The sequence below is a fragment of the Protopterus annectens genome, chromosome 14.part0 (genome assembly GCF_019279795.1).
Source record: "Protopterus annectens isolate FY-2018-M chromosome 14.part0, PAN1.0, whole genome shotgun sequence".
NCBI lineage: Eukaryota > Metazoa > Chordata > Ceratodontiformes > Protopteridae > Protopterus > Protopterus annectens.
This window is the reverse complement of record NC_056748.1, coordinates 235,524,596-235,550,401: the sequence shown is the minus strand read 5'-3', so window position 1 is coordinate 235,550,401 and position 25,806 is coordinate 235,524,596. Positions and strand designations below refer to the sequence as shown.

General features: G+C 45.3%; 1 protein-coding gene across 2 annotated transcripts in view; it reads left to right on the top strand.

The window, feature by feature from the left end:
- SLK (STE20 like kinase) overlaps positions 1–25,806 on the top strand; it is a 2,579,008-nt gene that overhangs the window by 1,632,327 nt on the left and 920,875 nt on the right. For both annotated transcript variants that reach the window (XM_044055960.1, XM_044055959.1), the window contains exon 11: positions 3,663–3,786. In XM_044055960.1, the coding sequence (XP_043911895.1) occupies positions 3,663–3,786 (124 nt within the window). The remainder of the gene's footprint in view (positions 1–3,662; positions 3,787–25,806) is intronic.

Here is a 25,806-nt window from a genome sequence, read left to right as displayed (position 1 = left end):
CAGCTACTTGGAGTTCAGTGCATACTTTCTCTAAGCATTACCACCTTCCTCTCTACTCTAAATCTAGGGCTGGTTTTGCCACGGCTATTTTGCAGGGCATGTTGACAGCTCCTGCTTCTTTATGATTTGCCAGCCTCCCTTACCTCTGCTTTGGGATTCTACCCAAGTGTTAGGACTGCAGCAATGTGGAATGAAGAACATAGTACAGTTTTGTACCTACCATAAATGTAGATGTTCGAAGATCCACATTGCTGCAGTCCAATTTACCCTCCCTCCTTCCCCTCTGTGTTTAGGGGTGGTTGTGTGGGTGGGGTTATACTTTTGTAAATTTGTATATATTGTATATATATTTGGTGCAGGAGTGTTTGGTGTTTTTTGGTTTTGGCCTTATCTTTTTGGGGTCTTCTGACATCTGGGGCAAGAAAAGACTGAGGATATGATGTCGGTCATGCGCATTTGTACCCTGACGTCCTGACGTCAGACTAATGCGCCTTGACCGACGTCAGCCATATACTTTGGTATTCGGGCCGACTGGGACAGCGGACTACCCAAGTGTTAGGACTGCAGCAATGTGGATCTTCGAACATCTACATTTATGGTAGGTACAAAAATGTACTTTACTAAGTCTTTGTATAAAGTTAAGGTGGACATTGCCTTGAAACAAAAGATACAAGTTCTATTTTTATCATCCTGTTTAGAATCAGGGTAGTTGCATATCATTCCTCATGGACCCTAGAAGGTAGCACTTGGCATATGTCGAGAAGTAGGTTGTTTATTATGTCAGTCCATCTTTTTTTCATGAGTGTAATAAATTTGGAAGTTGCAAACAAATCACTTCAAAATAGAGTGACAATTTTATAGTTTAACATGTTTCTGTAGATAAAATGAGGAGCCCATTAGGGCTTATTTCTTGAGGAACACTGATGTCTGCATTCCTTTTATAAAACTTCACTAGCAGCTCACTGTGAAGCATTTGTATGGTATATCATCTAGCTGTATGTGCATTTTTTTTCTTTAAAGCAATTTCTACTTCTGACAGTTTTGGTGGTTTGCAGTGGCATCATTTCTGTGTTTGAGTTTGGGTTCCACCTCAGTACTACATAATTAGTGTTTTGGCTGGCATTCCTTATACCCCACTAGCCTTGGTTGACAAGTACGTGAACTTGTGGGAGAAGAGTAGACGTGACAAATGCCACAGCTGCTCACTGCAACTAGGTAGCTTTGTTAGTTTGGTGCACCAACTCCCTGCATATACCTGATAAACATACCAATTGAGGAAGTGCAGTGGGTTGGTACAGATCTGCTGCCCTCATCACATGATTAATGTAAGCCTGCAAACCTCACTGCCATTGCTATTAGGCATTTTTGTATTATCTCCACTCTTTACAGGGAGTAAGTGAAGCGCATTTTCCCTGGGCACATGCCCTATTCCTTTCAGCAGAGAGGTGAGCAGACGAGTCTTCTTTATTCTTTTCCCTTCCCTACAAGCTCAACAGGCTTCCAAGTTACTAATTGAAATCTGGTCACTTGGGTTGTAATTTGAACTTTATCCCTGTAACCAGATAATTTGGCTAGTTGGTTTAAAGCTAGGGTGTATTTTGCTGTAGTGGTCATTTGAGACATGTCACATGAGATGTATACTCAGGTATTGGAATCATGGCGTTTCAGAACACACTAGAGGACTATGAAAATAAGGATGTTGACATTTATTTTATTTCAAATTTGTTGACCGGGGTAGTGCATTGATCCCATTGGACCCATTTCAGTCTCAACTTGAGGGAAAACGCAATAGTTACATGACATTATATACAAAGTGAATAACAAAATGCAATGTATACATATGTTATATTTAAAGTTAATATCATAGTTGTCCAAGTTTAATATCATAGTTGGCTTGAAGGAATGAAGACAGTAAATAAATGACATTATAGACAGAATAAGTGGAATAAAAGCAGTATGTAAAGAGTGGAAATCAGGGTTAGCATGCTGAAAGAATCACCGTCAAAAATAGTCAGAGCAAGGTATGTAGACTGAAGAAAGGAATGAAGAAGTTACTTTATATGACCAGAGTGATGGCAGTTGCATTTTCCTAGAGTCTTGAAGTGTGTTTTTTATTTCTGAATGGAAAATCTGGTAAGGGTAAATTTCATTAAGAAAAGAAAGGAGAAATTCCCACAGTTTGGGACCAGGGACTAAGAAAGCATGGTCTGTACATCAAAGGCTAGTTGGGGGATGTGGGGTGTGGAGGAGAGATGACATGAGTAGTTAGGCTGTAAGGTTGTTTGGTTGCATATTGGTGCATTTCTGAATAGTCTGGCAGTTGGTGGAGGGAAGGTGTCATTCCTGATTAGTTTAAGTCATTGAGAGGCAGATAGAAAGTCAGCGCATTTTCACAGCAAGAGAGCTTTGTTCACTGGTTTTGCAGTGCTGGTCAATTCCTGGGTAGAGAATGTTGTCTCTGCATGTGGTATTTGAAGTGCAGTGAATGGTGGATACATTTATTTTAGAAGTTGCAGCATTTAGTGGGCAGTGGTATTCTAGCTGAGCCAGTAAGATGTCCTTACCTATGGCATTTCTATAGGATCTGGTTAGAAAAGGGGAGATTCTATTAGCCCAGAATAGAAGAGTGAGTGTGTGTCTGTCTGCAGTCCAGATGGAGCTGGAAATTTAAGAAGAGGTCAAACCAAATGCCTAGTACATTCTGTTACAGCTGGGTGAGGAACTCTCCACAACAGTAGATGATTGAATCATCTGTTTTCATAGCCTAAACTTTCCTCCTGTTCCCATGTATTATACTCCTGTTCACCCAACTTCTTTAGTGTGCTTTCTGTAATTTATGACCTAGTTCTTTCCTAAGGTGCAGGTTGGTTGCATGGTGATTGAAACCTGATGCAGCCTTATTAAACCAGTTGCCTAGATGAATTGCAAGGACTGATTGTTATATAATGGAAAGGCTGAAGCTGTGGTCCCCTTGTACCTTGACTGAACTTTCTAATGACTTGTGGCTGGATAGATTGAAGACTGGTGTTGCCACTTGAACTTTATGGTGCTCTCTTTAAGTGGCAACTTCATGCTTTACCACTTCAGGCTAGAGTAAGTAATACAGTCTGAATTTTTATACAACATGATGTTTTAATGGACCATTTGTTTGGGTCCACATGTTTTTGTGAAACTCTTGATTTTTTTTTTTAATTATGCTAATTTCTCAGGGGGGTTTGGCTCTGAGCTTGAGGAATGCTTTCAGCCTTGGAGGAGGTCTGTATTTTGTTACCATAGCTGATGGTGGCTCACCCTTTTTCATCTTAGGAAGTTTGCTTGCTAATGCTTAGAAAAATCAAATGGAATTGCTCACAGGAAGTGGGCAATATATTAATAAAGGTTTTGAGAATTTTGGAGGTGAGGATTTATAGATTGATTAGTTCTTTCCTTACACAACTCCATTGTCTACACATATGCATGGGGGACTTGCTTTATAGTTGATGAGATTATAGTTTACATATTGCTTTAATCCTCTACCTGCATTGAATGCATTTTGCAGTGAAGCAGTTTACCATGTATATAAATTTGTGAACAGTTCTAGATGTACTAGAAAAAAAAACATAGTTTTTTAAGGCATAAGTGATGCCTTTACTGTGTAAATAACCTTAGTCCGTCTCCTATAGGCGCCAGGAGTTGAGGGAACTGCGACTTCTACAGAAGGAAGAACAGAGGGCCCAGCAGCTGCTCAGCAGCAAACTTCAACAGCAGCGAGAGCAGATTTTCCGACGCTTTGAACAGGAAATGACGGTAAGACCTACATATCTGTAAAAGTAAAATGTGCTCTGGAAACTCTCCATACATTTTGGAAATGAAAGTATACCCATAAGTACATAAAAATGTCGTCATAATTTTTGGTACAAGTCTTCTACATCTCCTGTGAAATTTGAGCCATTTATAGGCATACTAAATGAAACAATGACTTATTTTTATTGCAGAATAAATACAATAGATATGAGTACAACACTGCGGAAAAAATGATAATGCAGCAAATAAAAATGCAATATGTTCCCCGATTTTATTTTTTTTCTTTACTATTGTCAAAGGCAGGATGTTCTTCGTGTTTCACTGTTGCAGTCATCGCATTTGGGTTATCCCTGCTAGGGTAGCCCTTGGCCGGCCCGAATACCAGAAACTTAGTATTTCTGCATTGGTTGCTGTCACTTGAAGACTGACGTCAGGTAGTCAGTGGTATAAAGGAAGGCAGCCAACGCCATTACATCAGTCTTTCTTGCTGTGGAGCCTGAAGCAGAAGCAGTTTGCATGAGTGCCGGTCGGCCGCTACCTGAGTTTTCGTTTCCGAAGTGAAGTCTTCGAAATTTAAGTACCCCGTTGGGGATCCTTTTTTCTTGCACTAACCGATGTCAGAAAAATATAATAATTGTCTTGCCTATGGAAAGCAGATACCACACCGGGACTTCCACTCATGCTGTGTCACTTGTCTAGGCCCAGACCACAACATCCCCCATTGTCACTTCTGTTTTTTAACGCTAGAACTGTTTGTCTTCAGGCCCTTATTGTAGCCAGATATTTCAGTTTACAGTCCTTTAATTCCGATATGGCTTCGGTAAGCCATCTGACAGCAGATCTTCTGAAAAAAAGATAGACAGAGACAAACCACACAGGATCAAACTTTCCGACGATACTTCCGTTAAGCTAGTCGTCAGTCCTCCGGAACTCAGTGAGACGCTTTTGCAGCCCCTGTTGCCTGCTTCAGTTAATTCACAGGCTGCTACCGACACCCTTTCGGTATGCCGCAGAACTCTTCTTCGTCTGTGGATCTTGCAGTCGTCTCTACCTTGGATGGATCCGGAGCAGCTGTGCAGGCACTGGCTTCCAAGGAAGTCCTTCGCACCACCGATTTGCAACATAAACTGATGCCTTCTTTCGCGACTACCGTTCTTTCGAAAACAATCAAGTTCCTTAGGCCCAGGGGTCAAACCACACCCAAGAAACCGAATACCCACTCTCAGGCAACTTGCTCCCTTGCCTCAGTCTCAAATGCATAAAATGGCAGAAGACCTTATCATGCTGATTAGGGGAAGCCAAGCCACCCCCTCAAAAAGGAAAGGAGATCTGTCCCCAGTAGTTTTGTCTGAACAAGAGTCAGATGAATCCGATGCATCTGACTATGAAGGCATGCAGCCCCTCTCCACATATGAGGATTCTGATGCAGAGGAATCCAATCCTTCAGCCTCTCCCAAGAGGAATTTTCCTTTGGGGAAACCCTGCATACCTTAAGGGAGCATTTCCAATGAGAGAGCCAAGACAACCCTCAGTCTAAAAAGAACCCTCAGTCTAAAAAGAGACTCAGGGAATTCCTGGATCTTCCACAACACTGACCCTTAGCCAGTCCCCCCCAATCCTGGATGTGGTGGATGATGTTTTCCTTGAATCCAGCTTGACTCCAGATGCCCTACAGCCTGCTCCCAGAAAACCAGACAGGTATACAGAGTCCCTGACTCACACAAATATCTTCTCAGAAATCCTACAGCTGACCCTGAGGTTATTTCTCAAGGGCCAAAAGGGATTAAAGCAACCTCTGCTAAGAATCCCACCCCCTCAGACAGGAATTCCTGAGCACTAGACAGATGGGGTAAAAAAGTATACACCTCAGCTACTCTTGCTATCAGGGCACTAAATTGCCATTTCCATATGCTTAAATAACAGCAACATACCTTGGAACTCCTTAAAGAAAAAATGTCCTCCTTTCCTGCACGAGCAGAATCTAAAGATTTACAGGAGTTAATGCATTCTGCAAGTCAAGTAACTAAACACACTTTGCACTGTGGTTTTGACACCCTAGAAGCTTCTTGCAGGGCAGCAGTCACTGGATCTGTCATTAGAAGACATTCATAGCTTAAGGAACAACCCCTGCCAGACCATGTCAAATCTAAATTATTGGATGCACCCTTGCACAAAGATAACTTATTTGGCACTAAAGCAGAAGAGGTTTTAAAAAAGATGAAAGAAAAAGCAAAATTTGTGCAGACTGTTAAAAGATTTCTTACAGGTCCAGCCCCCTAGGTTCAGCAGGCATTTTCCCTCCAAGCACTGGTCCTTTCCTGCTCCGAGTAAACAGGCCCAGCCTAGGCCCCGTGGAAACAGATCCCCCCAGACAACAGCCCCAGGGAATGCAGAGATCTAAGCAGTGGACTGCCTCCACTTCAAAACCAGGGAGTTCTAAGCCACCCCCTTATGATAAGAACTCACAATGACTCACCTCCTCCCGACCTCGCCTCTGCCCACCTTCACATATCTCTAGGAGAAAAACTCTCCTTTCACTCAAGCACCTGAGCCACCATTACCAAGAACCAGTGGGTTCTGAACATTGTGTCTCAGGGGTACAAATTCTCCTTCCACACCCTTCCAACCCCAGAAGGGTTCCCAGATCTACCACCAAATCACTGGGCAGAGGCTCAAAAGCAAATCCTTTCCCTGCTCTCAATGAGGTCAGTAGTGCACGTTGCTGCAGAGCAGATGAGCCAAGACTTATACTCCAGACTTTTTCTGGTGCCCAGAAAAGGGGGCACCTGGTGCCCCATCCTCGCTCTATCCATTCTAAACACCTTCCTGGTGATCCCAAAATTCAAAATGCTTACCCTCCAGCAGCTGCTACCCATGATCTCCAAGGATGCTTGGCTAGCCACCCTGGACCTAAAAGAGGCCTACCTCCACATCTCGTATCAGGAAGTCCTGCAGGAAATATCTCCGCTTCAGGGCAGGATCTCAACACTTTCAGTTCTCTGCGCTTCCCTTTGGCTTGTCTACTGCTCCCAGAGTTTTCACAAAATGCCTGGCTCCGGCAATTGCCTTTTGCAGACAAAGAAATATTCAAATTTACTCCTACTTAGACGACTGCCTTATTCAGGCAGACAACCAAGTAAAGCTGCTCAAACACCTGGCCTTTGTAAAGAGCCTGCTAACCCTCCCTAGGGTACACAATCAACGAAAATAAATCCAAACAGGTACCCACCCAAAGGATTATCTTCCTGGGAGAAAGTCTGGACACAGCATCCCAGATGACATACCTTACACCAAAGAAACAAATTTTCCTGTCAGTTTACTTCTCTCAAGTGGCCACCAGGCCCCAGCTTTCTGTAAGGAAAATCCTGCAAGCCCTGGGGTTCATGGCATCATGCATACTCCTCATTCCATATGCCAGACTGCATATGATGAAACTTCAGTGGTAGCGAAAGAGCCTTTGGTGTCAACACTCTCAAGATCTGGAAACTCTTCTACCTATTATTCCTTGCCTGAGAGGAATTTCTTTGGTGGGTGACAGCCTGCTCCCACAACAAGGGACTGCCCTTCTCCCCACACCCCACTGCCCAGACCCTCACCACAGACCCATCAGACTATGCTTGGGGTGCACAACTGGACGGCAGGTACATACAGGCCCAATGGAGCCCACAGCCAATCCCCCTGCACATCAGTCAGAAAGAGATGATGGCTGTGCAGCAGGCCTTGATAGCTTTCAAACCCCTTCTCTCTCCAGGGGTTTTCCTGATCAACACAGACAAACACCACTGTGATATGGTACATCAACAAGCAGAGAGGGACTCAACTCTTACTATCTGTGCAGGCTGGCCACAACCCTTTGGCTCACAGCCTCTTCCATGCAACTACACCTGTTAGCACAATATTTACCAGGCTCTCTCAACTCCCTGGCAGACCAATTAAGCAGAAAGCTTTTGGACCCACACAAGTGGCAGCACAACAGAAGTACCTTCTTCCTAATAACTCAGAAATGGGGAACCCCGAAGGTCGAACTCTTTGCCTCCCACACCAGCCATCAGCTCAACAAATTCTGCACCAGGGAGCGTCACTGCATTGCTTGGAAAGTGGATGTCCTGTCCTTCCCCTGGGTGAACCTCTCAGTCTATGCCTTTCCTCCCCTACCACTCATCCCCAGAGTACTGCTCAAAATAAAGGAGAAAAAACCAAGGACCATTCTCATAGCCCCAGACTGGCCCAGATAGCATTGGTACCCCTTGCTGCGCAGCCTGTTTCCACTGCCTCCATGGCATCTTCCTCAGATTCCAAACCTCCTAACCCAGAGAGAAGGGACATTCATGCACCCCCATTTGCAGACACTCAGTTTGGCAGCTTGGCTTATTCCCTAACCCTTGACCAATCTGCCATCCTCAGTAAACAGGTTCTGGATGTTATCTGAGAGGCCAGATGCCCTAGTACCAGAAAGACATATGCAGATAAATGGAAAAGGTTCTGCACCTGGATCCAGGCTAAGGGAGCCAATACAGCACAGCCCTCCATTCCTCTCATCCTAGATTACTTAGCTGACCTACTACACAGTGGTCTCTCTTTCTCCTCTGTAAAAATTCATGCCTATGCTATTTCTGCTCATTTTCCCACTGAGCAGCCTCTTTTCACACGCACACTCTGATTAAACCGTTCCGAGGGGCTAGCAACTTGAGACCCCCCAGAAGGGCACCAATACCAGCTTGGGACCTTCAGTTCGTTTTGAAAAAGCTCACCCTGCCTCCTTTCGAACCAGGTTCTGCGGAGCTAAAATTTCACTCCTGGAAGACTGCCTTCCTTCTGGCCATCACTTCAGCCAGAAGAGTTTCTGAGCTGCAAGCACTCATGACTGTGGAACCCTTCATCATCTTCCATGCAGACAGGGTATCGCTCAGAACTAACCCATCCTTCATGCCCAAGGTGGTGTCAAGTGTGGTTGTCAACCAATCTTCATTTGCCCACCTTCTTTCCTAACCCCCAAAACAAGGGGGAAAGGATTTTGCACTCTCTAGATGTGCACAGACAGCTCAGATACTATCTGGACAGGACTAAACCCTTCAGAAAGTCTGATCAATTGCTAGTGAGCTTTGATATAGGGTCAGAAGGCAAAGCCATCTCCAAGCAAACCATTTCCAAATGGACAGCACACTGCATCCATTTCTGCTACAAACAGCATGGTAAGCCTTCCCCCAAGGGGGTCAGGACACACTCCACCAGAACAGTCTGCACGTCTGCAGCTTTCCTCAGAGGAGTCCCCACCACGGACATCCTGGAGGCTGCCACCTGAACATCTTTTCACACTTACCAAGCATTACCACCTGCCTCTCTTCTCCAAATCCAGGGCAGGGTTTGCCTCTGCAGTCTTGCAGGGCATCCTACCCAGCTCCTAACTTCCTTGACTGCCTCCATCCTTTTTCTCAGCTTAAGGAATCTACCCACATGTGATGACTGCAACAGTGAAACATGGAGAACATAGTACAGTTGTGTGCACTTATCATAAATGTAGATGTTGAAGTGTATTCACTGTTGCAGTCCTGGTTTCCCTCCCTCCATCCCCCTTTTTTCCTTTTCTCTTGTTACCTTTCTTCCTTGTTGTTCTCCTTTCCTTGCAAGGGGCATATTGGTATTTATTTTCCACTGGTGGGGTTCTTCCACCAGAATCTGGCCTTCTACTTGGGGGCTCCAGACAGGTTAGGGCAAGAAAAACTGATGTAATAGCGTCGGCTGCTTTCCTTTATACCACTGACGACCTGACAGTCCTCAAGCGACAGCAATTGACGTCGAAATACTAAGTCTCTGGTATTCAGGCCGGCCGAGGCCTACCCTGGCAGGGATAACCCAAATGTGATGACTGCAACAGTGAATACACTTAAACATCTACATTTATGGTAAGTGTACACAGCTGTACTTTTTGTATTTTGAATCTGAGAGGAAGGCTTCAGGGTTGGGGTATGCCATCATTCCCCAACCCTGAAGCCTTTCTCAGATTCTGTTGAGATACTTGCTTAACACTTGTTCTGAAGAACATTCTATTACCTGTGAGAAAAGCACACCAATTAGGAGTTTCCAGTTCTTTGTGACAATCCAGCTGTTAGGTACTGAGCCACTTACTTGTTGGATCAAATATGGTAGTCTGCTGGTGCTCTTGGCCTCAAGTGTCTGGAGAATTTTTTATTGCATCTCAAAAAGTGCTCCTAATTTTACTGCCTTTTTTGGAAATACCTTTTCAGCTGTTTATAGAGTTACTCTAGGACTTTTTTAAGATTTTTAAGCTTAGCACTATTAAGGATTTACGGAGTCCCCAGACATGTTCCAGGACTAGTGTGCCCACCAAAAATAAAAGTCTGTGTCAGCCCCCAGCTACCAAGCAACCACACCTTCTCCTCCTAATGTGCATTGTATCTAGTTGAAAGGGCCATCTCTAAACAAGCTAAAAAAGGGGGTACCGGCATTAAGGATAAGAAAGTTTTTCAACTTGCATTAACACCTACGTTAATGTTTTTAAATACCTGTTAAAAATATTCTTAAGTTCTCTCAAATAATTTTATTGCCATCTGACCTATTGATAATACTGACCACTACTAGTTTGAACATGTGACTTGGGTTGTAGTCAGTGCCAACCCATAACTCTGGTCCCAGTTTAACAGTGCCTTTTTAAAATGTAAACTATTAGTTACCTTCCCATTAATATAGTAGTACGTCCTCCCCTGACACACACACACACACACACACACACACACCCGTATTTTCCTTTCTGCACAAAAATAAACTTTCTTTAACAATAATGAAATTAACCTATATTTTTTTAAAGTAACGTCACTAATGAAAGTTGAATTGTATAAATATGAATTACTGCAATCAGGAAATCTCAGATTATTTTGGGCCAAATGCCAATGCTGTCAGGTGCAACATAGAAATTGCAATAGTAATAATAAGTACCAATAATGTACCACACTAGCATAAGCCAGTCACCTTTCCCATCTCTGATGTCCTCCTTCCTCAATGTTGAACTGCTTCTAAGTAACCTAAAACTAAATGCACATGCAGCAGTATGTATGTCAGCCCTGTCATGGTATCTGATTCATAGGATCACAGGAGATTACTAGGATAATGGCTTAGGAGCCCTTATAATTCAGTATAACCCCCATTTTACTAAATATATGGCCTCTAGGGGCAAGTGGATGGCATTTATTTGTGCCTGTGTCTGAAGTATCTTCTAGAATGCCCCTGTCCATAAGGGACATAGGCGCTACCTCAGGTGAAAATGTACGATTCCCCATCCATTGATCCAAATTGTGTTTGAACAGGGCCAGGGAAGGATTCTGCTTAACATGAATAAGAAGCCTGTTCTAAGGAGGGGACATTCCGTGAGACGTGTGCCTCTCCAGCATGTTTTGAGTCATTAATCAAGTTTAGATCCCTAGGTTAGGTGACCCTGGTGCTGTTTGACTTGCAGATTTGTAGCAGCTCCATAAGAGCTGAAGTATTGAGTGCCTTGTAGATCAGGAATAAGTCACCGATTAATAGTGGGTAGGAGGCGGAGTAAAGGGATGGATGGGGCTTTTAGTCTATCTGCATAGGACATGTTGTTTACACCCTGTTTTTTTCTTTGTGAGGAAACCTCTGAGGTCACTCCAAATAGTGTAAGTGCCTAGTCAAGTACATGCCAAATGGTGCATTGTACTCTATTATTGTTCTAATGAGGGCTGAGGACAGCAGGGCTATAATTTCCTTGAATCTGGATGCCATACCTTTACTTATAAGTTTTGCCACATAGAAGGAATTCCTCTCCACTGTGGGCACATGGCAGTCAAAGTTAAGATTACTGTCTGTGTATCTAGATCTCTCACCTGTGAGTTTACTGTTAGGAGTGTGGTATTTATGTTGTAATTTGCAGGGGTATTTGACTTCACAAAGGGTTTGATAATGCATTCTTTCGCATTTAGTTTTAAGCCATTTTTCTGGCACCAATCATTTGTCTGATCTAAAGCCTCCTGAAGGATATCTACATCATTTGGGGATTAAGTGCCTGCTCCCATCTTGCAGCCGTTGCAAACTTTGTCATCCAGAGCCTTTCCACATTAGCCTTGACTTGAGAGAAGTATATTCTGAGCAAGAGTGGTCCCAACACTGAGGTCTGTGGCACACCACTAGTAAGTTTCGTCTTGCTGGATCTGGATTCATCCACCTTAACCACTAACCCCTGCTTTTCTGCTGTGAGAAACATTTCTGCAGTTTGTTTCTAAGTAGTGTGGATATTTGTAGCATTGTCCATATTCAGGCTTGTGTTGGGGCCTATTGTTTGTGGAGGCTGTGTGTCTGAGCACATGTTCAGGGACATCTTGGTTTAGCCAAAGCCATTAGGCATCTCAGTGAGAGAGGATTGTTTAAGGTAATTGGCTGACTGAGGTCACCTGGACTACAGCTTAGACTAAGCACCTCACTGGCTCTCTTTTTTTTTTTTTTTTTTTAAAGTTGTCTCAGGTTTCAACTTTGTTACCTAAGAAGTTGAGTGTTTCTGCCATTTCACACTGAGCTAATCGAAGGAAGGACAGTGAGCAAACTCTGATCTATAATATATAACATTAATTGTCCTGTTTTTTTTTTTTTTGCTTATTTTTTCGAGTTATTTATAGCACTTTGTCTACTGTATATTTTTCTAGCTAGTTTCACTGTGTGTGAGGTATTAACTGGAAATTGTCCACTTTTATTAAGCATCTGTTGGGTTGTTTGATTCTGATAACTTGTTTGCAGTTAAAAGCTTTCTCTAGAGGCTCCTTTAGCTGTGTAAACTTTCATTTAAAGGCTCACTGCTGCTTTTCTGCTGTGAGAAACATTTCTGCAGTTTGTTCCCCACCCTCCCTATTGGTATTCTGTTCTTATAGTTGGTGGCTTTGCAGTTGCCCGCCCCTACTGTAAATTTGATCTGGGACCCTCCTCCAAGTCTAGTGTTATTACCTCATTCTTCCTAATACAGGGAGAACTTTTGAGAAGGCCAATCAGCTTAGTTTCTGCTCCTCCTTTCTCTTTTTCCACTTAAAAAAAAAAAATCCTAAGCTTGTTTCCTGCTTTCCTGTGGGTAGCCTAGTCTGAATACAGATTTGCTGTGTCCAGGACTATTTGTGGGCTTCTGAGCCCCCAAGCCTTTCTGTGTTGGAGGGAAGCCTTCTAGCTTAATTTTGTTTCTTAGAACTAGCCAGTTTTTTTTTTTTGTTTCAGCACTCGTCTGTTTCTTTGAGCTCAGCACTTGTTCAGAACTTATTGTAAGCACTAAATAAGCTACAAATTACTGCAGCACCCAACTTTCCTCACTGTCTAGAGGAAAACAGTTTCTAGTACTTAACAAGTAAGCACCTATCTAGGCATGTCTAAGGGGTCAGCTCCCAGTGTTTTGTGTACCTGATGAATCTGGGCATCTTGGGGCAATGCAGCAATTGCCTCATGTACACAGACAACCCTCTCCTCCTACCACTCAACACTACAACCTCTGAGAGATGCACTTATATAGCCAAACTGGAAGCAAAGCTCTCTTCACCTAAGACTGGACTAGACAGTCAAGAGGAGAAGGTAAACACTTGCATCACACCACACTCAGCACATAGTCCCTCAAAACCTACACTACCAAAACACACACACAGAAACACAAAACACGCACCAACATTCGCGGAGGCTCTCCGTAAAAACCTGCCCAAGCAACAGGGACCTCCAAAGCAGAAACAAGCAACCTCCACCCCCCCAACACAACCCAAATGACACACATCCCACAAACTCAGTGTGTCACTCAATCACAGCCCATAAGGCATAACAACGTACCCAACACTCTAGTCATAGGTGACTATAGTCAGGCACACTGCACACTGATGTTCCACTCACCAGGCTAAACAAGGAGAAAGTTACTGTCAGCTGCTTGTCAGTTGCCAGGATTCGCCACATAACGCATGCACCAGGTCACTCCACAACAAGTGCAAATATGACTCTGTCATTGTCCATGTTGGTGTGAATGACCTGAGACGTACCTCCCTGGACTACATGAAAAGGGACATGGAGGAGCTGTCCAATCTTGTAGCCCAGGCAGGTATGACCCTAGCCCTGAGTAGCATCCTGCCATCACCCAGAATTATACCATAGTACAAGGACAAAATGATTGACTTCAACAATTGGCTAAGCTTCTGGTGTCATTCTAAGGGGATCCAGTATCTGCCTGGGATGACATGATAGACAAACCACGATTCTTTGCCAGAGATGGCCTGCACCTGTCGCCCCTGGGATTCCGGATACTGGCCAAGGCTCTAGCCACCCCTATAGTGCCTTTTTTAGGCAAGGTTCAAATGACAAATTCACCACCATAACAGGTACAAGCAAGAAGAATATGAGGGTATTGCTACTCAATGCTAGAAGTCTAAACTTCAAAATGCACTCACTCGAGGCACTCCTTAAAATGGAGAACATTGACATCTGTGCAGTAACAGAGACCTGGTTCAAGGCTGCAGAGAGTACCCCTGCATTACCAGGCTATAATTCATACCACATCTTTCGGCCACCTAACCTGGACCGAAACACTAAAGGCGGAGGCGTGTCCATATTCATTAAGGATATCCACACCTCCAGGCTAGTTGCTCAGCGTAATGCATCCGAGATTATCCAAGTGCAAATAACTCTGGGCAAGACTGCAATCCAAATTGTAGCTTGCTACAGATACCTCACCATGCCCCAGGATTCCCACTCCTCATTTCTTGATACACTGGAAAATGTTAGGGTACAGCCTAACACCCTAATAATGGGTGATTTCAACTACCCCACCATTAACTGGGAAAACTACTCATGTACCAACTCTTGTGCTCAACGTTTTATGGAATTCATAAATTCCAATGCCTTGGATCAACTTATCCACACCCCCACCAGGGGCAGGAGTATCCTAGACCTGGTTATTACCAACATGGCCAACCGGTGCTCCACACCAGAGGTCAATTTTTTGTTGGTCAGATCCGACCACAAGCTAATCACCCTAGACATCCACATCCCTCCCCTACCCCCCATTAGGGAAACCACAGTAAAAAATTTCTCCAAAGCCAACTTCACGCTTCTTAAGACAGAAGTGGCAAACTTCACAACACCCATGCTGACAGACAATAGCGGTATGACTGCTGAATCCTACACAAATGCACTTACATGAGTGCATGGATTGTGCAATCCCTAACAGAACCAAGATGCTATCCTCCAAAAAAGGAAGCCAATCTGGTGGTCCCCTGTCATAAACAAACTGTACGACAGAAGAAAGAAACTGTTGCAAAAAAGAGTAAAATCTCATGATTGGAGAAACTCCCTGGTCAGCCTCAGTACGAAGCTGAGATCCCTCATAAAATCCTCCAAAGCTAGTTACAAAAACAAAATCACCACGGACTCTAAAGACAACCACAAAGCATTCTATAGCTATGTCAAGAATCTCAGTGGCAACACTCAGATCTGCTCTGAGTTACAGCACAATGGCACTAAATATACAGAACCAACTGATATTGCCAACATCCTGGCAGATAGGTTCAGTGCTAACTTTACCCCCCTGTCATCCCCTAAAGGGCCCATCTCTATACCAGAAGAATGCAAAGTTCCTGTAATCACAGCTGCACAGGTAAAAAACACACTCTCCAATGCCAAGAACACAGCATCCATGGGACCTGACAACATCCCAGGCTGTGTTCTACATGAACTACAGAACAAACTGGCACCCCACCTAAGTACCATGTTCAGTCATAGCGTCACCTCGGGCTTTGTGCCCACTGAATGGCGCACAGCGACGGTTATCCAACTCCACAAAGGGGGAGCCACCATAGACCCCAGAAACTACCGCCCCATTAGCCTGATGAGCCTGGTCTGCAAGGCTATGGAACATATCATGGAACTTGCACACAACGACACTGGTAATCTCCAAACTCAGGACCTCAACCCATTTTGGGCTTGTAAAAGGCAGATCATGTCTCCTAAACCTGATAAGACTTCTTTGAAGCAGTCACCAAAGCTGTAGGTGAGGGTAAGGTGGTTCACACAGCCTGTCTAGATCTCGTCAAGGCTTTCGACACCTTCCCCCACTCTGGAATTATAGATGAACTCACTAAACTAGGTATAAATCACTATGTAACAAGATGGGTTGCCAACTGGCTCATTGACAGAACCCACACAATGAAAGTAGCAGACTCCAAATCCAACTTCAGACCAGTGAGAAGTGGAGTACCACAGGGTTCAGTCCTGGGTCCTCTCCTGTTTGGTATCTACTTCTCAGAAATACAGGCTAATACTATAGGTCTTTGGCTAATGAAGTTCGCAGATGACTACAAACTAGGCGCCATAATCAAAACTCCAAAAGATGTGGGCATCCTACAAAAGGGCCTCGCTGAGAGAGATGGCTGGTGTCAAAAACATGGCCTCAAGCTCAATGCCAAAAAGTGCATTGTCATCCCTTTTGGTAGGCGTTGGTCTGTTTAACACCAAAAGTGTGATGAGACCTTGGGACACAGGTGGACAGTAGTTTCTCCTTTGATAATCACATTGCCACAGTAGTCGGGAAATCCTTCTACGTGGCACATCTCATCACAAAAGGTTTCTCATCTAGGAAAAACGAGGTCATTGTTCCCCTTTACTAGTCACTCATTAGACCCATTATAGAGTACAGTGCCCCTTTTGGTATGTACCTCACAAGACATCTACAACAACTGGAAAGGCTGCAGAAATACCTCACCAAGAGGATTACCAGCCTCAAACAGATGCCTTATGCAGGCCGTCTCAAAAAAATGCAGCTTCACTCCATCACATATCGCCTACTCAGAGGCGATCTCTGCCTAACACACAAAGCTATGTCAAACCCAGAGCTTTTGGACATGCTCCACTTAAAGAAATCCCAATTCCTACGAGTTGCATGCTCTAGGGACCTAAACCTTGTCACCACAATAAACAGAACATGCTGGAGGGATAGATTCCTGTCCCAGAGACTTCCCATACTCTGGAACAAACTACCTATCTATATCAAGCAAAGCTCCTCATTAACACTCTTCAAGAAAAATCTTGATGACTGGATGGGAGATAGGAAATTCACCCCGGGGATCACTTCTGTGGCTCTGCTCGACAGTGACACCGGAAAATAATTTTCTTGGGTGGCGAAAGCCAGGGTACTTTTGGCTAGGCTTATATAGGCCCTAGGGCCAATAGCCTAGTACCTACCTATGAACATGTTTTGTTTGTGAGCCAGTTGGCTGTCCATCTGGTAACAAAGGGATTTATGCCCAGTTTTGTGAGTTTAATTATAATACCTGAGCGGGGAATAGGTTGGCATAATGGTTAAGGTCTTTGCCTCCCATGCACAATGTACAAGATTTGATGATGACCTCCGGCCAATGTATATTTGGAGTTTGCATGGTTTCCTTCTGTCTTTGTGGGGTTCCTACCTCGCCAATGAACGAAGCTGTGGGTTGTGGCATGAACTCTACATGGTACCCTATAGCGGGAAGAGTTGTATAGACCAACACCTTTGGGCATATACTGTGGTGTGCAATATCCTCAAAATAGGAAAATATGGATCACAGACTGCATGCCGTGACAGGGCTAGACATTCGACTGTGTAAAATATGGCTGTAGGTCATTTAGCCATGTTGACTAATGTCACCAAATGGGCATGGTTATTTGCCGGTGATAAGTGGGTTGAGTACCCAACCAACTCCCGACCTACACCAGAGATCTATGCTAATGGTGAGAGGGGTTTATGTCCCCCTGTTGGCCAGTGTATGTGCCCACCATAAAGCGTAGCAGCCCTGGGTCAGTAAGCTACTGGCCAACCAATGCCCAATTACCCTGTCTAGGTTACCTGGGATAGCTCAGTTAACTGAAAGCTGAGTGTAAAACCAGTAAACCTGCCAAACATGAAGTAAGAATTGCTACACTTAATGTAGGTTCACTAACATGATGGAGCTTGGAAGTGGATGACATGATAGTATGACGGAGACTGGATATCTCGTGTGTCCAAGAGGCAAGTTGGAGGAACATTGCAGCAAAGCCGCTTGGCTTGGGATCCTGAGTCTACTCCTCAGAAGAACAGACTAGAAATGTTGCGGGAATTGTGGTGAGAGAGAGGCTTCAGAAGGCAGTGAGGGATGTTATCAGAATTAGTGACAGATTCATGGCAGTCAGACTCCAGCCTAATGATAAGGCAGTATTCATAATCTCAGTCTGTGCCCCACAGGAAGGTTGTGATTCTGAAGATTACATTCATACAGCAGTTGCAAGACCTACTAGATAAGGCAGGACAGCATGAATTTGTGTTGATAATGGGCGACTGAAGCACACATATTGGGACAGACCGAACAGGATAGGAGGACTGCCTGGGTCTGCATGGGTGAAGTTACAGGAATGAAGGAGGAGAGGCTACCCTAGACTTCTGTCTGACAAATGGCTTGATAGTAGTCAGCATATGGTTCAGAAAGAGAGAGTGTCACAGGATCACATACAGGAGTGGCCAGCATGCAACTCTGGCAGACTTCTTCCTAGTAAGGAAAGAGCACTGGGGTAGACTCAGTAATTGCAAAGTCATCTCCAATGAAACAACCTTGGCATAAACCACTGCTTGCCACAACCATTTGCAAGCAATGGTCAGAGAAGGCTTTAAGTTCAACAGAGACCAGGCTGAAGACCTGGAAGTTGACTGAAAAGAAAGAACGACTGTTCAGTGAATTAGTCAGGGCTGTAGCACACCAAGAAGAGTAGGAAATCGGTGGAGATGAAGAAGAATGGCAGCTCCTCAAAACAGCAGGTGTAAAGTCTACAGAACAGATATGTGGCCGACCTAGGTATGGAAATAAGGTATATAAGGAAAGCTGGCGGTGGAATGCAGAAGTCCAGGAAGTCATCAAAACGAAGGAAGAGTGCAAGAAAAAGTGGGAGGTAGAAAAGACAGGCCAGGCTAGAAAAGGAGTTGCAATATCAAAGAACAGGGCATCAGAGGCACTCTACCAGTTTCTGGAAAGTGACTGAGTAGGTGGCACAAAGAAACTGTCAGGTTGCAAGGCAAAGACAGAAAGATAAAGAAGGTAGTTAGGCATCCGGGATGTCAGCAACAACCTGCTCACCGGTCCACAAGACAAAGGCAGATGGAAGGAGTACTTCCAACAGCTTCTGAATGAAGGAAACCACACAGAAGCTGTAGTGCCTCAAGACACAGCCTACAATGAGAGAAGCAGAGGACAGCACCCTAGAAGAAGTAAAAGCAGCACTAAGGAAAATTAAGTCATAGAAAGCAGCAGGCTCAGATGAGATCATAGCAGATATGATGAAGATGATGAATGAGATGGGGGAGAAAAGCCTCCTGAGGGGTACTCACAGCAGTGTGGAGAGAAAGGTGTTTCCCAGATGACTGGAGAATAAGCATATTCATGCCAGTATACAAAAACAAAGGCGACCTCCACAACTGTGGAGAGTACAGAAGTATCAAACTCCTGTCACAATACATGAAAGTCCTGGAGACGATTGATAAATGGATACGCAGAGTAGTAGAAAGTAAGATGGGAGATGAGTAGTTTGGATTCCGATAAGGATGCAGTACAACTGACCCCATGGTTGCAGTGAGACATATAGTTGAGAAGAAGCTAAAGACGAGGAAAGAGTCCAGGTGGACATTACTAGACTTGGAGAAAGCATGTGACAAGGTCCCAAGAAAGCTGATTTGGACAGTCTGGCAGTGGTTTGAAGTCCCAAAAACATTGGTGATGTTACTGCAGGCTGTGTACAAAGATTCAGTGACTCAAGTACAAGCAGTGTTTGGTCTCACAGAGGGGTTCCCGTGGGAATGGCTGTGTGTCAGGGTTCAGCTGTGAGACCAGTGCTGTTCATACTGATGATAGATTACGTTAGCAAACAGGTCAGAGGGGACAGATCAACAAAGCTGCTGTGTGCAGATGATGTAGCATTACAGGCAGCCTCTGAGCAAGAACTTCAGCAAAAGATAGTGAAATGGAAAGTGGAACTGAAGGCACATGGGATGAAACTATACAGATGACAGTAGTAATGGCAGTAAATTGGGGAAATCAGAAGAAGCTGAGAATTGAGATCGAAGGTAAGATAGTGGAACAGGTTAACAGCTTCAAGTATCTGGAAGGGGTAGTTGAGGATAAGGGAAAATTGAATGAGAAGGTCAAAGCTAGAATCAGAGGCTGCAGCCAACTAGCATAGAATGTCAGGTGCAGTGTATGACAGAAGAATGCCAGAGAAATTGAAAATTAAGGTGTACAAAAGAGTTGTGCAGCCAGTACTACTGTGTATGGTACAGAAACCTGGGGTCTATATTAAATCGGGGAACGTTCACTTTGATTTATCGACCCTTTAAGAACGAAACCTGGCAATCCCGTAGACACAGAACAGCGATTATGTTAGGTTGTCTATCTCGCCTTCATTCTTGCTGGATGGGTTCGGAGCCGATCCTCGGCTCTGACTCGGCCAATACTAAAGCTCGAGAGCTAATTCCACCGGCTCGAGGCTCCCCTATATCCCACAATGCTAGGCGGTAACTACTCAGATCTCGTTTGATAGCTATACCAAGCAACCCTAGTCTCCATAGAATGGAGAAGGGAAACCCACCTCAAAACAACCTGCGTGAAAGGTATCGCAGACCTAAGAAAGGAGAAAAGGAGGTGGAAGAACGTGTGGGAATGACGACTTCCAGAGGAAGAACACAAACTGAATTCCTGTCGGTCTGTCCAGGCTTGGGGGAAGGAGGGTGGGACGCAAGAAAGAAGGCGAGAAGACAACTAACATGGAATGTTATGGTAGGTACATAACTTCTTATTTCCGTTCCCCAATATATTCCTCCTCTGACTCCTTTGAGTTCGGAGCCAGGGCTTGTCGGAGCCATGACTGTCGGTGCGTCGGATCCGATACCTTCCCTTTCGGCTCCATCATCTGCTCCGATCTCCTCCTCGGAGGGATCTCGGCACCGAGCTTCCCTCGTCGGCTCCGAGGGGGCGAGTGGCATCGGACCCTTGTCCGACCCCGCTCTCCCTCTCGGGGCTTCGGCGCTGGTGAGTTCGGCTCCGACATCGGCTTCGGAGCCGTCCCTGTCAGTGCCGGGGAAGGTCCTTGTCTCTTCGGAGCGGGGACCTCTGGCCTTGCCTGACAGGGGGTGCCTTCGAGGTCATGCGGAGTGTGCTAGAACCAGGGTCTGCCCCACAGTCGGCTCCGTCAGCCCCTCCATCTACAGTGCCTGCTGTGATTTCTACCCACCCCCTTGCATTAGACCGCAGAGAGCCAACTCCTCAAGTTTCCCCATTGGGAATTTCCTCCTCTTCCGAGGCCTCTCCTGACCCGGTAGGAGATCCCCCTAGGAAGAGGCAGTGCAAGAGGAAGCACCTTGACTCCCCTGAGTCTATCACCTCTGACACTGACTTAGAGGAATCCGAAGGTTCCCCTCGATCCCCCTCTGAGGATGTCTCCTTTGCTGACATCCTTGAGATCCTGAAACAGAGGGGGAACTGGCCAGCCCTTAACCCTTCGGAGGATGAGTCAGTGTATCTTGAGGCGTTTGGCTCTCGCCCTTCTACCTCCTGGGTGTCCCCTCCCTTTGACCCCCTTATGGAAGTGGTGGCAAGGAAGGCCTGGACGGCTCCTGATTCAGTGGAACCCACCCCGAGGAGGCCATCTAAATTTATTACTGCCCCTAGAGATAAAGATTTTTTATCCAAAGCTGTCCCTGTTGATGCCATGGTGGTGGCTGCAGCCACTAAGAAGGAGTTGGCCGATCCTTCGGTTCCTGTCCATCCTCCTAATAAGGAATCTAGGACCATGGACAGGTACGGCAAGCGGATGTTCTCATCAGTGACCTTTTCAATGCAGTCGCTGAACTACTTATGCCACTTCATTCGTTTCCAGAGAGATTTACTCAAGGATATGGGTGAAGTGATAAAGGATCCTACAGCTGAGGGGTTCCAAGACAGAATGAACTCCCAGTTGGCAACCCTGAATTCCATCGTTAACTCCTCCATGCGGCTTGTCTCATATGCTGCGGATGGGGCGAGTAGAGCCGCAGGCACAGGTGTTGCCTTACGATGTCATGCCTGGATGCGGCTGTGCAACTTTGCGGACCCTTTCAAGGCGTCCTTCACCAATTCTCCCTTTGATGGATCATCCTCGTTTGGTCCACAGGTGAAGGATACATTGACCAGGTGTGAGGTAGAAGGTAAGACTCTCTCTGCCGTAGGAGTCCATTTTTCTACCCCTTCTAGACCCTATCCCAAAGGTCAGAGGGGGAGGAAAGATGTGGTTCCGCAAACAATCCCAGGGAGTCTCATCTGACGCACAAGGTCGATTCCCCTCTAGAGGCAGAGGGGGGAATAATAATAGACCCCACCCTAGAGGCAGAGGAGGTCTGCAAAACCAGGGTAGCAGAGAAATGTTCTCTGATAAACCCTTTCAGCATCCCTGAGGGGCTGCCCGGCTGTCCACCTTCGGAGGCAGTCGGGGGAAGGTTATCCCTGTACCCAAAAGCCTGGCTTTCCCTTACTCAAGACAAATGGGTACAGTCGATCATATCTGAGGGTTACAAAATTCCCTTTATTCACATCCCATCCCAGCTCAAAAGATCCCTTCCAGACGTTCCAACCAGTCTAAGGGAACAAGCAGTATTAGAAATTTCAAAGCTGCTATCAAAAAGAGCTATCCAATCAGTCCCAGCAGACCAGCAAGGATCTGGAATCTACTCAAAATTCTTTTTGGTACCAAGAAAAACAGGGGACTGGAGGCCCATACTGGATCTCAGCTACTTAAACAAGTATGTTGGGAAAACAAAATTCCGGATGGTCACGCTACAGTCCATTCTACCCTTCGTGGGTCAAGACAATTGGATGTGCGCGATAGATTTTCAGGACGCGTACTACCACATCAAGATGAACAGACGCTCCAGGAGATATCTCCGCTTCAGGCTGGGAGCCAGTCACTACCAGTTCAGGGCCCTGCCCTTTGGTCTCACTACAGCCCCCCGTGTGTTTACCAAATGCATGGCAGTGGTCGCGGCTCACTTGAGATGTCAAGGATTCCAGGTGTTTCCATATTTAGACGACTGGCTCCTTACCGCCACCACCAGACATCAGCTTCTTCTGTCCAGGGACTTCACCATCCAATCTTGCCAAGCTCTAGGCATTTCGATAAATTTCAAAAAATCTGTCTTGTCGCCTTGTCAATCTATTACCTTTATAGGCGCCACCTTAGACACACTCAATCTTTCAGCCAGACTAACAGAGCAGAGTGTGTCAGACAGTCGAAAACAAGTTTCCCTTCTCTTACAATGCAACAAAGTCAAAGCCAGACTAGTTTTGAAGGTGTTAGGACTCATGGCAGCAGCTATTCCCCTTCTCCCTTTAGCTCGCTTTCACATGAGGATCCTCCAGTGGATGCTGTTTACTCAATGGTCCTTTCAACAGCTCCCGATGTCCCATACCATATTGATAACTCAATCATGCAAGAATCAACCGTCTTGGTGGATCACATCACCTCAACTTCTCCGAGGAAGACCCTTCACTCTTCTCCCCCAGTCGCCACGTTGACAACAGACGCCTCCCTGATCGGGGGGGGGGGGGGCATTATCAGGGCAGGATAGTCCAAGGCACGTGGCAACCTTTCGAGTGCCACTTGCACATAAACGTCTTAGAGATGAAAGCAGTGCTTTTAGCGTTGCAAGCCCTTCACGACTCTCTTCCCACTGGGACTATTGCAATTCAGACGGACAACATGTCCGTAGTGTGGTACATCAACAAACAAGGCAGAACCAGATCATACCCTTTATGTCGAGAGGCACTCAGACTTTGGCAATGGGCGATCTCTTCTCAGCGTTTTCTGATAGCAACGCACATTCCCGGGAAATCCAACGTTATTGCAGACAAGTTGAGCAGGGCAATTCTCATGCCCCACGAGTGGTCTCTAAAGAAATCAGTTCTAGAAGTAGTATTCCTAAGATGGGGCCAGCCTTGCTGCGATCTTTTTGCTACTCCCCAAAACAGCAAGTGTCACGACTTCTTCACTCTCTTCCCGTTACCAGGCCATCCCATCAGAGACGCTCTAGTCCACGATTGGCCCCGGGGACTTCTATATGAATTTCCCCCCTTTCCACTGATATCTCAACTAATTCAGAAAGCCATCGCCTTGAGAGTGACAGTGATCCTCATTGCCCCTTACTGGCCTCGACAGATATGGTTTCCGTTTCTTCATCGTTACTTTTTGGAGCAGCCTTGGCATCTGGACCCAGTACCAGATCTGTTAACCCACCAATCGGGTCAGCTGCACCAATCTCTGTTTTCTCTAAACCTCACAGCGTGGTTTCTCCTATTCCGACCTTAGCCAGGCTTCCCTCAATATCTCGCTCGGTCCGAGATACCTTGATAGCCTCCCATAAATCTTCTACCCGGAAGATTTATAGTAGCAAATGGAAACGCTTCTCTTTTTGGGCAACATCAAAAAACATAGATCCCTTTACTGCACCTATCCAGTCTATTCTAGACTTTCTAGCAGAACTCTTTCATTTAGGATCATCTGCATCTACCATTAGAGTTCAATTGGCTGCCATATCTAATTTTCATGTTGGTGTCTCGGAGTCTAGCATCATGGCTCTCAAAATCTGTAAAGCCTTTTTAAGGGGCGTATTTCTTCTCAAACCTCCAATCAAAGATCCCCCGCCTCAATGGGATTTGAACTTGGTTCTGGCATCCTTAATCCTTCCCCCTTCGAACCGGCGGCTTCATGTTCTCTGAAGTTGCTTTCTTGGAAGACACTTTTTCTGGTAGCTATAACTTCAGCGAGAAGGGTATCTGAACTCCATGCTCTGTGCAGTCGTCCTCCTTTACTCAGTGTTTCACAAAGATAGGGTATCCCTCCGTACTAATCCATCCTTTTTACCTAAAGTTTCCTCTCAAGTAAACCTAAACCAAATTATTGATCTTCCCGTCTTTTTCCCTAACTATTCAAACAGGTCGGAACAAAAGCTACATTTTTTGGATGTTCATCGCCAACTTAGATATTACTTAGACAGGACTAAACAATTCAGGAAATCTAATCAATTGTTTCTGTCGTATGCGGAAGGGAAATTGGGCCTTCCTGTTACTAAAGTATCTCTCTCTAGATGGCTCACCTCTACAATTACCTTCATCTATGAGATCAGACATCAAAAGCTACTCTCAAGACCTAGAGCTCATTCAACTAGGGCATTAGCTACATCCGTAGCTTTTCAGGATAGGCTGCCAATAGATTCCATTTGTGCAGCAGCCACCTGGGCTTCTCCTCATACCTTCATTTCACATTACAAATTGGACATGGTTTCCAGAAGCCGTGCCAACTTTGGTTCCACTGTTCTCAAGAGTCTGTTCCGATAGGCCACCCGGGATAAGGTGCTAGGGACGCGGTCCCATCCAGCAAGAATGAAGGCGAGATAGACAACTTAATATTAAGAAGTTATGTACCTACCATAACGTTCCATGTTAGTTGTCTTCTCGCCTTCTTTCTTGCGTCCCACCCTCCTTCCCCCAAGCCTGGACAGACAGACAGGAATTCAGTTTGTGTTCTTCCTCTGGAAGTCGTCATTCCCACACGTTCTTCCACCTCCTTTTCTCCTTTCTTAGGTCTGCGATACCTTTCACGCAGGTTGTTTTGAGGTGGGGGTTTCCCTTCTCCATTCTATGGAGACTAGGGTTGCTTGGTATAGCTATCAAACGAGATCTGAGTAGTTACCGCCTAGCATTGTGGGATATAGGGGAGCCTCGAGCCGGTGGAATTAGCTCTCGAGCTTTAGTATTGGCCGAGTCGAACCCATCCAGCAAGAAAGAAGGCGAGAAGAAGACAACTAACATGGAACGTTATAGTAGGTACATAACTTCTTATTTTTTCTCAGGGAAAAAAATCGCTGAGCCATTTTTAGGACTTTTCCATTTCCTCCACTCTGGTGCGATCTCAGAGTTGGTATATTTAAGTGGTGCGGGGGTGGGGGACTTTTTTTTG